General features: G+C 37.7%; 1 protein-coding gene across 1 annotated transcript in view; it reads right to left on the bottom strand.

Moving 5' to 3' along the window:
• The window catches only part of METAP1D (methionyl aminopeptidase type 1D (mitochondrial)), a 27,506-nt gene extending 14,599 nt beyond the window's left edge, over positions 1–12,907 (bottom strand). Inside the window, exons 1-5 of the mRNA XM_009996308.1 lie at positions 12,847–12,907; positions 7,500–7,666; positions 4,878–5,027; positions 1,155–1,303; positions 429–471 (exon numbers count right to left, since the gene is read on the bottom strand). Of these exons, the coding sequence (XP_009994610.1) occupies positions 429–471; positions 1,155–1,303; positions 4,878–5,027; positions 7,500–7,666; positions 12,847–12,907 (570 nt within the window). The remainder of the gene's footprint in view (positions 1–428; positions 472–1,154; positions 1,304–4,877; positions 5,028–7,499; positions 7,667–12,846) is intronic.
• Positions 12,908–13,931: the final 1,024 nt, after the last annotated feature.

Genomic DNA, 13,931 nt, shown 5'->3' with positions numbered 1-13,931 from the left:
AGGAAGAGGAAGATCAATCTTGGCAGAGTGAAGGAAAAATGCTGGCTTTCTTCATGTTAGCTCATCTCATACATATCTATCTTCAGCTGCTGCCCAGTACTGTGGTGCTCTGCATTAACTACACAGTGGATCAATAACAATTACACCTTCTCAAAAACATGACACATAGCAGGATTGGGTTGACATTTCACTTAGGCCAACATTGATCTCAGTGCATCTGATTCCAGTCCTAAATTCAAGTCAGGCCTGGGTCTAGCTGGAATAAACACACAGTTAAAAACAAAAAAGGAAACCAGCTGCTAGTGCCTCGGCTCAGAAGTAAACAGCACATCCATCTGTGCATCCCCCATCTCCAATCCACTATTCTTCCTGTTGCTACTAGTGATTCTAAAGTTGATCAAAGACTATTTTTTATATGAATTACTCACCGTGACATCAATGTTGATAATATCTCCATCCTGAAGAGGTCGACTGAAACATAAACACCAAAAAAATAAAAACAATGGTGACAGACAGTTCCCAACAAAGGGAATATAAGAATAAACACCTAATGGTACATACATAAAAAATCAGGGGGTAGGTATTTGATTATGGAGGAAGGCACAGGCAAACAGAAAAAAAACATTTTTAATGTTCAGCTCTATTTAGAGAACAAATGTAGCTGAATATAAAATAATGAGAAACAACTACCAGAAAAACAAATAAACATCTGAAAAATCTACCACTATATTTATTCCTTTTCTCTCACTAGGGTTCATATTTTACTTTGTGAGTAGCTGAATGCATTGCAAATAAAAATAAAAAAACCCTGCATAAATTAAAATCTATTTACTCCTTACCTTATACTTACTTTCCTGGAGGAAAAAAAAAATAATCAGACTGTACTGTTGATTTTTTTCCCACACACTAAACTAAAGGCATTATGCTTTTTTTTTTTTCAAGTATCTGGACAAACAGGGTAATATTTTTTTTTCTACTTCACATACATTTCTATAACATCTATCAGTATATTGTGGTAACATGATATCCATCTGTTATAGGTTCACATATGACAGTTAGTTAAGCTGAAGTATGTTCAATATTAATCATGATTTATGAATTTCAGTTTAACATTTTCATTCCCGGTGGTAAAATGTATATTATTGGGGAAATACCTGTCAGGAATACCATGACATACCACGTTGTTTACAGAAGTACAAACAGATTTTGGAAAACCTCCATAGCCCAGAGGTGACGGATAGGCATTCTGTCTGATTATTTCATGATGAACAATGGAATCTATTTCTTCAGTTGTCATGCCAACCTAAAATATCAAACACAATATTCTATTAAAAAAAACAAAGATAGTTTCTCATATTTACTAAATGTGATTGCAGCCAAGAGTTTAAATTAAATTTTGGATGTTTCAAATATGCTGCTTTGATATAAAACACTAAACTGTCAAATATACTCTATTGGTATATTGGACTTAAAAAAAAAAAAAAAAAAGAGAAAAAGGTTTTAAATAAAGCATGCAGTAGAAACAAGCACTCAAAGGTTCCTAGAAAACCTAAAGTACTGTCTACTTCCTTGCCATTCTTTTTTCCTCTTTTGCTTTCTCAAATACACCAGTTTTCCATGGCATCTTGTTTCAGTAGCTGCTATGGAAATGTCTGGTTTCAATATTTTCAGTATGTTAAAACACATTACTTTCCCTTTTTACTTGTAAAAGAAAGGAACTTAATTCTTGTAACTGCCCAGTATATTTATCACAATACACCTGTGATTCACTCATGCATTTTATGAAGTTGTTTTCCAAGTGTTCTTTAATTTTAGAAAATATTTAAATATTTGGCTTTATATCTTGAGGCTACTTTACTTAAAGTTGTCATAGCCTAGATTTTCAGTGAATCTGTAAGTGCTCATCCATCATTTTTAGAAATCTTAAGTTTTTGTGCTTGATGTTTTCTAGATTAATCTCTTTCTTGTGATTTTATATATTAGAAAACAAACCAACAGCCGTTTTCTGAGTATCCACGGAGTAGAAAACACATACACTTAAAACAACATTCTTCTTGCTTTCCTGGTGGATCAACTCTGTCTCTGGAATAGTTAGAGCTGAAATTTGAAATTTGGTTGGGAAAGCTCCCTCATTGAAAAAAGTGCCTTTGAGGGCTCCTCTGCAAATTTATTTTGATTTGGATGAGTTTTGAGCCTTTGAAAATCATACTTCATACACATACACTACAGCTGCTGTGACTTTGGAAGACTTTTTAGTAACATGTGGAATATAGGTAGGCCATGGTGCAGGAACCATACTTATCCATATATTGAAATATTCAGTGATCATGCACAGTGGATACAACCAAGTGCACTTGTCTACTGTGCTGAGGATAGAATCATGTCTATTTGGTCAGCATGCATCTTGTTCATCATGAAAACTTGGCTGGGCAGATGAGGAGCAATGAACCCCCTCAAGAGCAGGATTTGGGGTTACTGTGCAACCCCCCAGAGAAGCAGCCATTGCAGCATCTGTGCTGGGATGGCAGCCACAGCCCTGACACATTGCACTGGATACTGCAGCCATGGGTTCTGGATGCACACAGGTTTGTTGCTTCTGCCGGCGCTTGCTCATCTCTCATCTACAGCCTGCAGACAAACTGAGCCACCATGTACCAGGCTGGGCCCTGTCTGACACTGCTCTGCTCAATGAATTTGATGTGGCTTTTGCACACTCAGCAGACAGATCTGTGCTCTCTGCATGGCAGGCTGACATGCTGTGAAAACTTCTGCTTTTAACAATATCTGCTTTACTTTTAAAGAAGATTTTGCTAGCTGGGCAATGTTAGGGGGGCACCAACCACACACCTCATCCCTTATTTGGGACAGGGCAGTGTGATGGTATCTAAAAAAAATGTTTCCATGCCACAGAATTTGCTGTTTTATTCCCAAATCTTTCCCTCAAAACCAGTAAATGCTGTCATATATAATATTATGTTGTATTTTTAAGTGCCATGGGCAGTAAATGGTAGCATCAAATGGCACTCAGCCTAAACTTTGTCCCTCTGCTTCCATGCATTGTAACACATCTCTGTTATACTGGGGGATGTTACTGCCCTTGGCTGCAGCACAGGTGAGAGCTAGTTTGGAGGGCTGTGTGCAAGGGGGGTTTGATAAGACAACAGGAATAGGTGGAGGGATGGGGCTTTTCAGGTAAAATAGGAAATCAGAGTTTACCTTATGAGAAAAGCCTAAAAGAGCTCATTTTGTTTACTCTGGTGCACTGAAAGCTATAATAACTCTTACTTATTGTGTGAAGGGGACAGACTCAAGGAAGAGCAGGAAGCTGTTTTAAGAGTGGTGTTGGCAGAAGAACAAATGGGTATAAACTGGCCATGCACGGTGTCAGACTGGAAAGCAGAAGATGCTCCCTGTGGATGAGGGAGGGTTGTGGAGCATCCTCCCAGTCAAGGTAGTCCTAGCCAAACACTTACTGGTGTAAAATAGAGCTCACCCCCTGTCTGTGGCTGACCTGAGCAGTGGTCTTGGCACTGTAACTCAACTCCCACCTCCCTCCCAGCCCACAGCTCCCAGTAAAGTCATTCTTACCTTATACACCTTGTTCAACAATGTTATTTATATATACACAGTATTTTGCTATTATGTATGGTTTGCCATATACTATGAACTGCATCATAAGCTACACTGTGCTGCATATGTATGTATTTTACACATGATAACAATGAAAGAGTATTAGTGAAAAACTGTTCTCATTCATAACCTATATCGCACCCTCATCCTTCAGAAACATTTATATGCCCTTACTGTTACATGAGTAAGTTTTGCTGTCCCAGGAATAATTGCACATGAAGAAGTTAAACTCGCACAAGCACAGTTAACATGCACAAGAAGTTAAATATGGACTTCCATCCCTGGAAGTGTTCAACAGCAGGCTGCATGGGGCTTGGAGGTGTCCCTTCCCACGGAGGAGAGTTAGAACTAGATGACCTTTGAGGTGCCTTCCAACCCAAACCATTGTGTGATTCTACGATTTGTAAGATTAAGGCTTCAGGCACTTTTGTTATTGGCCATGCCACCTCCAAAATTAAACCCCTGGGAAAGTGTGATGGTAGCTGAAAGAAAAATGCATGGTAAACTGATGATTTTTCCCCTTTTAAGTCAATGGCATTGACCTACAGTCCCCATCTATCTCTGCATCTCATAGCCACTCAAACCATTTTACCCTATCCAGGATGCCATTACATGAAATACCAAGGCAAGGCTAAAAAAGCACTCCTTCATCTGCAAAACCTTGTAGCAGGCTCCTCCCAGCACATTTTAACTTGGGAGGCATCCCAAAAGCATTCTGTAGAAACATTACTGGAAAACATGAGGCTTTACTATCTGGAAAACTGTGTGGGATTTGGCAGCTTTTTTTTCCAACAGCAGCTTTAAGACCTGTGTCACATCAGACCCTGTGGGACAGCAAGGGGGTGAAGAATGATTAGGAATGCAGAAGACAGCCCAGCCCTTTGGACTTGCCTGCATGCAGGGTCAGAAAGAAGCATGCATGAGGAATATTGTACATAAAATTCAAGGAAAAGAAGTAGTGTGGGCCTTATGGGAAACTCATGTGATTTAACATGATCCAAACAGAGGGCGATGACAGATTGAGCCAGCAACTCACTGTAAGTACTACATAGGTGCAAAATACAGAATAATCAGGCATATCACAGACTGAATAAGAAGTTAATAAATCCTTCTTTTTTCAGTATCTAACTTAAAGTTGGGAAAGTAACATTAAGGAAAGTGACAAAAACAAAAGTAGAAAAAACCCCCACAAATAAGTGAAAGCATAAAAGACATCCAGTCAGTTATGGGACTTCTGTAATTATTACCTTTAAGCCCTTTCCAGCCAGAAGCAGGACATGACGGGCCAATTGACAAGCTTGACGAAGCCCTTGAATCTGATCTTCATTCTTAATTTCTATGTCGTCTCCCCAGTCTGGTACAATGCCTGTCGTCACATAGTCTGGCTTCTTTATGTGCTTGGAGAAAAAGGATTGAAAATGAAGATCAGAAAACTGAGCATGACAATGGGATCATTTTCTCAGATACTGCCTCCTGCTTCATGGCAGCTTGCCCTTTCTGTCGTAGTATCGACCTTCCTAAGCCATCAGGGCAAACCCTCAAGGCTGCCTCAGTGTTTCTTCCACTGCCCTTTTGAACTTAACATTGCCTGTTACTATTGACTTATACACTCTGTTAACCTTCCAGTGCTGCAACCCCAGATACTGCAGCTGATTGCTACCACAGTCACAAGTTTGGAAAGAGAGACTTAAAAACTCTTAATTTTCTTTTGCAGAGTGGCATGTTTTCTGCAAAAGGTAGCTAAATACTGGAGCTGATGGGATATACATGCAGAATTAGGCTCAAAAATAAAACTGATAAAATCCTTAGTTTCTTGCTCAGACAAAACTCCTGTGAACTTCCATGAGATTGTTGTTTTACTAAGAACCTTAGGATTTAAGTGTTTTAATTTAGAGTTCTTACTTATTAATCTAGTCCATGTGCTGCCCATCTACAACACTATGTAAGGGTATCTCAATTGCTGTGTCAAGTTTTTTTTGCAAACAGTTCTCAGCCCTCATACTGAGGTGAAATTTCACTTATAATTTTTTTAAAATCCACAATAATTTATTGACAAATGTATAGACACAACAAACTAATAACAGTAAAATCTTGCACAGAGACGGAAATGTATTTTTTCTCAGAGGGTCCTGGACTGTCTCACTGGCTGGGGAAGGGTCCTTTAGACCACCATGATTCTCTGCCATGTTGGTCATGGGGCAAGTTTTGCACTGACTTCACAAAATACAGAATCAAGGTGGCAGGCAAAAAACAAAGTGGGCACTGGGGATCTACACAACAAAACCACACAACAGCAAGGTGTTGGAATAAAGAAGAGCAGCGCAATCAATTAGTTCTAGTAAGACTTTATATAGGAAGACTATTGGTAATTCATTTCTACTCTGATAGGAAGCCAAACTATCCTTAGTGGATTAATGTCAACAGAATTTCAGACTTGGCTTAGCAGCCCTAACAAACACCCTATTACAGTAGTTTGGGACTTAATTTAGAAGAAAGAAAAAATAAATTACTATATTAGCAACTCCATACACAGCAGTACAGTTGCCTTCCCCTTGGAGGGTACTTTTCTAATAAATGCGGAGACCTGACCTGGCTGACCTGTAAGATCTGTTAAGGGAGACATCCAAAGCAGTGTACATACAAGTCTATGTATACAGTTTCACACAAACATCTTGAAAAAATCCCATATAGTTTTCATGTGATTTCTGGTATACTCTGTACAAAGTACTAACTCCACCCTCAAGCTGTCAAGAGTAGAAGAACTGGACTGATTTTTAGGCAGCCTAAGAACTCTTATCTGTAAAGACAATTTTTCAGTGTGACAATGCATTTCTCTCTCTTTATCCTAAAAGAAACATCTAAATACAGAAAAAAAAAAAAAAGGTTTGTAAGTTCTACAATTTTTAAGCCTTTGAAAATACATAGAGTGTAAGCCAATGTTCTCCCTGCACACAGAGCTCCCACAGCCTCTTAGGTGTAAGAGCCCTACATCCAGCATCCTTATCAGTTTTCCTATCTATCAATTTTTTAGTATTTCTGTCCTGTGAAAATACTCTCTATTTTGCAGAAGAAAATTATAATAAAATTAAAAGTAAAATTAAGCAAGTACTAATACACATCCTGAAAAGCACTGTTTAGAACAGGCACTTTGGTTTTCTTTTGGTGGAAGGAAAGATACTAAAGAGTTAATCAGTATGCTAGAATTAAATGGAAGAAGAAAAAAAAGAAAAAAAGAAAAAAGGAAACCAGAAGTGGAACACATGTTAAAACTGCATGAAAAAGTTCCTTTTGGCTCTAAAGTAAATAAAAGTGTATGTTGCAAGGAAAAAGCCACTCCGCCACTTAGGCACAGTGGAGATGAGTTTAGAAAGCGCAGTAGTGTTGCAAGGCAGCTACCAGCAAGCATTGTATGTTTGCTTCCTAAATCTGACACAACCAATTAGCAAAACCTTCAGCAAAATATAAACGGTTTTGTAATTAGCTTGCTAGGGACTTTGACAGAAAAGGACTCAGATGATCATGAATGATCATGATCACTGACTTTTGGTCGGACCATATAAAATTGTCCAAAACGAGAAAATGGATGCAGAAGTGTTAAGTGTTGACAAATTATTATAATATTGCAGGTTGATACTACCATAACTGAACAAGCCCCAGGTTTAAACTCCCTAATAACTAGACATGCCACTGTGTTTAACATGGTAGGCATTTGAAAACTTCTCTCACCAGCACTCCTATTTCAAATAATAGACAAACAACAGGATGGCGATCCAAGCCCTCAGCTGTCTGACAACGAATGCACTCAATCCTGCCTGCAGTCAAACTCTGTACTGCCTGAAGAACAGATGAGCTAATAGAAATTGTAGTACCTCAGGAACTGGCTGAGCTGAAGAAACGGTGGCAGGCCAAACGACACTATAAGCTGCATTTCTTTGCCCCTGAAAATAGAAGCATCTTCGCTGATGATTGCTTGAGTGCCTGTGCAGGTAGATGGGACTGCATGAAGAAAAGATGACACGGCAGCCAGGCACAGAACCTGTTAACAGATAAGTTAAAAATTATTAATATGTTTTACTACTACCCCATTACAAAATGAAAAGTATGCAAAAAGAAGGGTATTATGTAAAACAAACCACAGAACTCAAGTAGTAGACAAGAGTACTTAAAATTGTTCAAATTTTGTACTGGTAAAGAAAGTCCATTAACACTGACAAGCAATGAGAACAAAAAAAACCTGCAAAAACATTTATTTGAAGCTTTGCAAAGTACCAGATCTGTTTTGGTTCAATGCATTAAAAAGTAGTATGGGTAAATTCCCCAGAGCTTACAGCCAGGAGCGATGCTCCAGTGGGCCCCTGCTTGAAGCAATTTGCATGGCTAGAAGCTGCACTGTTCAAGGCTTGGGGAAACAGTGAATGACAGCAAGCAAAGAGGAGAGAAAAAATACTTAATGTTGATTTCAGACAATATTTTCACCTGTGTTTTTGCAGAATTGGTCACAGATTTGAGCACAACCAAGTTAATGCTGCTGTTGTCATGTGCACCAAAACACAAAGAATGGGGTTCAATTTGTCCTGCCTAGCAGGGCAACAGAACAAACTTCAAGTGATAATTTTAATCTTGGCCAAAGAAAACTGAAGGGTTTAATATTTGTAATTCACTTGGAATACACAAATCAGCTTTCCACTTAATTCACATAGGAATTTTGCATGACAATTCATTAGAGTATTTGTTGCTCAAACTTAGTTGTTGGGCGATGACATATTTTGCCCTCCCCACCTCTCCAAAAAAAAAAAAAAAAGAAAAAATGGGTGAAAAATGGCACTGAGGTCCAAAGGTTGTCAGACAATAAACAGACAATAAACCCAAAATATCACAAAAGATGATGCTAGCAACAAAACCTGGAAACAGACTAAATTCGTAAGGATTATTGACACTGCTCAATTAAATTACAATTAAACATAGTGCATATTCCCATTACACAAACATTCTACAACCTAAACAGAGGGGATTTCTGAAACATAATTGTTAATCTGCTTCTGAAAAATGTCATATGTATACAAACACAAGAGCAATCTTTTGTGTCAAGTAACCCATAAAAATAATTACTCTTTAGTAAAAAGGAAGTGTTTTCACATAAACAGAAGCTACTGAACATTTTTATGTAACAGAAATTAAGAAATAAATCTACTACTTATTTTGTAACTATGTAAAAATTATTTCTTTTTTTTAGAAGAAGAGTTTCTTACATATTTTGTATGTTTTTATTTTATTGTACAATCCTTCCTTTCCTTTGGATGCATTTATCATACCCAGATGCAGAAATTATCCTTCCACATGCACACTTGGTTTTATAGACAGCTCTTTTACAGCATTTCATGATACACAGGAGATTTGAGTTTCTATGAGCCCTAAACCCCAGACTGAATGGAACAGTTGCATGGAGTTTGCTTTAGAAGTGTCCTCAGCACTCCTTGCACACTGATCAGTGCTATATTTAGTTACCAATATCTGAAAGGCTGTAGAGATTTTTAATCAATACAAGTAAATTTTCACTGTTTTTTAAAATTGTTTTTAAGTAACAAGGCAGAGTTGGAGAGCAAGGCTCAGATCAAGCTTTCAGTATAACCTCGGTATCCCCATGGAATTGCTTGCTTCAAGAGGTAAGAGAGTACCTCCATGGAAGTGAAGCTGCCCAGTTAAAAGAGGATTGGTTTGGTGGAATTTTAATTGTGATTTAGCCAACCAACTCAAAACTGCTTTTCTAGGGTCTCCTTTGCAAGAAAAAAATAATTGTCCAACTAACTAAATAAATAAATCTAGGACATCTACAATGCACAATGTGTAAGTGCCTCCAAAGACCCCAAAGCATCCTACAAACTCTCTGGCTGGTTTGCACCCATTGCTGGAAGCTGGAAGAACAGAATTTACTGAGGCAGCAACTTTTGGGCCACTGGAAGCAGCAACCAATCTGCCAGCAGAAGCTAAGGTGGCTCTTTTACTCACTGCAGTAGAAGTACCTTATTATTGCTGCAGCTGAAGGTATCATAAATATACTGAAAACCCACACTCACTGATGCGGTCAGATAAAGTACACGTGGCCATCAATATGTGAACAGGTATTTTAAATGCTCTCCTTGATGCATGGCATGCTGCCTGGGCACCTTGTCTACTCTGTAAAAGTTTAATTGGGCAGAAAAGGTGCAAGTATGCTTGTCAGTTACTTGACAGTAAAACTCCAAATGTCCCAAATGCAGACTCTTAGATACATTAAAACACAATCAGATTAAATCCCACATTCAGAAGGGATACCTTTTTATTTGGAATAAAATTTTTATCCCTGTTTCTCCCAAAGATACACTACTAATGTCACAAGATAACAGGATAATAAGGTACTGCAGTCTGTTTTGATTCTACTAACTACTCATTATAAACCAGACACACACAAAAATACCTTCTTGAACAGGTGAAGTGTGACAACCAAATAAATATCACCACAGTATATGACCCTTAAAATACATCCCAAGAATTATAAACACAGGACAACTAAACCTTATTTTTTTAAACATAAAAACTTAAACCAGAAAACATTCTCCTACAAAGTAAAAATAAAATTAAATAAAATGGCATTAAAATATAATTAAGTTACTGTTTTATAAAGAAAATCTGGACTCCATCCACACACTTCCTTCCTTAAGAAGGCCTTCCTAATGTCTCCACAGCTCCTTTTAGTTTTTAAGCTCCCACATTCACAGCTAATTCGATATAGCAACATCATCAATCACTTGAGACAAGAACAACTGGCTGTGCTCTCCAAGTCTGGGTCAGACATTCCCTCCTCCCCATCCCTTACACCTATCAAAGCTTTTCTCAGTGCCTCATTTACTTCTGCAGCACTGGCGCTCAAGCACATCTTTTTTGCTAAGCTTCCTGTGTATATTAATTACAGTAAGATAGTTCATAAATGTGGGATTTTTGCAGCTTCCAGTGGAAACTCCATCCATTGGAAAGAGCCCAGAGTTTGAAGCAGGTAGCCTCGCAACACGCCAGCACAGCGAGGATGCAAAGTTGACCCTTTACACATCTCTCCCCCAACAGTAAGGCTGTGTCACTTGCCTCAAGTAACAGAGTATTTGCTATCAGCTGCAATAAGGAGAATTAGTAACAGCTTTTACTGAATCACATCAGCAGATATGATGTATTGAGCACAGAAAATTACAGACAACTGCTCCTCTTACTTGGCAGTGACTCACACTGTGCAATCTGTATGCACGCATGTCCCTCCGGAGCCACTGGATTCCTCAGCATACCTTCCAGACCTTAATTGGTATTAATAATATAAATATCCTCTGTGAGCTTTTGTGAATTACAAGATTAATTTATCTTGTGTGGAAATTACATTTTCATTTTCTTTTAAACGAGTCAGCCATAAGGAGCTGAATACAGAATTCGAGCATGATGATGGGTGGCAGCATTTTAAGTGACTGATATTGCAGCACAATGTGCCCTATATTTATTAGCCTTTTACTCTAGGTCTATTTTAATTGTTATCTGTTCATGCATGCTACACTATATAATGAAATGCTCCCATTTCACTCACAGAGTAGAGAGTTTTTTTATGTGTATCGCTATTAATGACCCTTAATTAAGTTGATTTTAGTAATTTAAATGTGATTTTCCTCTGGTCAAGAAGTATTTTTAAAGGCAGATGTTGGAAATGAACTCCCACATAAGCCCTTTTCTACTGCGTCTTATTTAACAGTTAGAGTAATTTATCAGCTATGTTTTCAAAAAATGAGGTGTGGGGTAGCCATGCAAAAACCAGCTCATCTACATGATTCAAAGAATGTCACTGTCAGCAATCATTTTTGGGGGTATTTTTTTATGAAGGACTGCAAATTTCCAGGCAATTAGCAAAAAATGTTACCAAAGGATAAACTTAAAGACAGTTCTAAGCTACAATAAATACGATGATACACCTTGAAAGAGCCAATAAATAATTTTAACATATCTAAAATAATTTAGTCCTAGTATCAGCAGATGCATGGCACCGGAGTTACTTAGGGTTATAAGAATTAACATTCAACTGATTTAGGAAGTAAAAATCAACTTGCTCTTGAGAAAATAAATCTTAATATATATGAATGATTAAGGACATCAAAAGCATTGCTCAGATAATTGATTTTTAAATATGTGATTTTTTACATATTTGAACTTAAAAAAAGAGTGACCATGGAGATTTTATTGGTATGTATGCATTTGAGGGTAAAACACTAGAGATCTTTAATTTGGCTTGTTAGGCCAGTTTAATATTATAACATAATTTTGCTTCTTGTGCAAATATTCATTTTTTTGAAACTTCAGAGGAATAAAGTTTAAAGTGAGGTATTAGAGATCACTATGGATAATAATATGTGGAATCCTACCAATGCAACTAGATAAGAATATATAGCTTTTTACTGTTAATTGCCAAATGTTCCCATTTTTCAATCCAAAATAATGGCTGTGGTTTGAGAGATCTTTATTTGTAATTGTAATTCTAACTGTCTTAATAAAACACTGACTTTGTAATCCCCATGTTGCAAAGGTACATCCAAGCTTCAAAAATAGGATGGGAAAGATTAAAGGTTCTCTCCAGCTCTGTGTAACCTGTGCAGCAGAAGAGCAGCTCACATTTCACAAGCAATAACCTGTGCATTTGCTAGAAAAAAAAAATGGGGGAAAAAAAAAAGAACAACATAGGGAAATGCCTGGGGCAGAAGCTGAAACTGATTGGGCAAAGTAGGACAAGAGCCCTTGAAATTAAACAAAGGCAAATTCATTCTGTTGACAGATGTTGATTACATCAAAGCCAAGACAGAACTTTTTTCTGTTTCTTTTTTTCTTTTTTTGCAACTAATACCTCTGCATTTTCTGTACATTAAGGATATAACATATCTTAATCAACATAACCCAACACATACTAATTTTTAAATTTGGTAAAAGTATATTGTAATGAGGTCTTAAGGACAGGCTTCTACAAACAAGAGTGTATTCACATGGTCATGTCTGCATACCCGTGCTGGTCACGCCATCATCAGCCCCTTACTTCCAGGGGTTAACTGCTCTGGCAGCCAAATAAAATACAGAGAGCACTGTGTAATTATGGAGACAGTCAAAGGGCAGACTCTATTTTGAAATCTATTTGCACAGACAAGGTCTTCCAATTTTGCTTACAGGAAACAAGCTGGTAAAGGGGGTCTCCTCTCCAGATGCTTTCCACACGTTTTTCCCACATCAGGAAATCGTGGACATGGACACCATGCAGCACTGTTTCCTGGATTGCAGGACTGTGTCATTACAAAGAGAAGAGCAAGTCCATGCTCATGAGAAATACTTCCTCCTAATTGCCCGTATTAAGGGAAAGCAAAACCCACAAGGACTACTGAAAATGTGACTAGCAGCAATTTGTAAACAGGACACAGCCACAGCTGTCACGATGGTACTGGAAAAGAAAAAACAGAAATGAAAGGGTAAAAACACTCTGGTTTTAATAGCATGATTGGGGAAATGAAATATTCATCAGGATAGATGTGACTTCAGTTACAACAGCAACACATTGGCAAAAACCTCAACAACAGCATGCTTATGACTGTACCCTGATAAACTGAAATACAGACCGGTATCTTGCAAACATTATGTTCTAATTGGCATTATTTTATTTAATTACTGAAATTAACTGGAAATTAATGGCAGAAGTTGTTTAGTTAATAAAGACATTAACAGAATTGCTGTTCTTATCACTCATAAGAGCCAATAAAGCAAGTCAATGGCCAAACACTGACTGACTCCAGGGGAGCAGAGTCAGCGCCTCTGCTGACACCACTGGGACTCTCAATGACACTGAAAAAAATCAAGTTTGGCCACTCAGGACCAGTTATGCTTCCTGCTAATTAAAATTTTGCCCTTCACAGAGAGCAGAACCAGGCAATTTGTTTGCTGTGTGCTAATACAAATGAGTTTTTTTAATTTGGTGTTAATTTATAAACTATATGGAAATACACTCTTGTTCAGCTTTACTTACGACTTAGTCTAAACAAGAATGCTAGAATAATGAAGCATGGCCTTCTGGAATAATGCCGTTCTTCTAATTCATTAATCAGACAAATTTAGGGCCAACAAAATCTCTGTTCTACAAATTGGTAAACTGGGAAACCACAGAGAATCAGAACTTCTATTTACAGGAAGGATGACCGCCTAAGGGTATTTCATCCCAATAATAACAACATTCAAGTAATGGTGCCCAGGTCACGACAAGCCAT

This window comes from Chaetura pelagica, unplaced genomic scaffold (assembly GCF_000747805.2).
Source record: "Chaetura pelagica isolate M959 unplaced genomic scaffold, ChaPel_1.0 scaffold3, whole genome shotgun sequence".
In the NCBI taxonomy this organism is placed as follows: domain Eukaryota; kingdom Metazoa; phylum Chordata; class Aves; order Apodiformes; family Apodidae; genus Chaetura; species Chaetura pelagica.
This window is presented reverse-complemented; position numbering and strand designations above follow the sequence as displayed.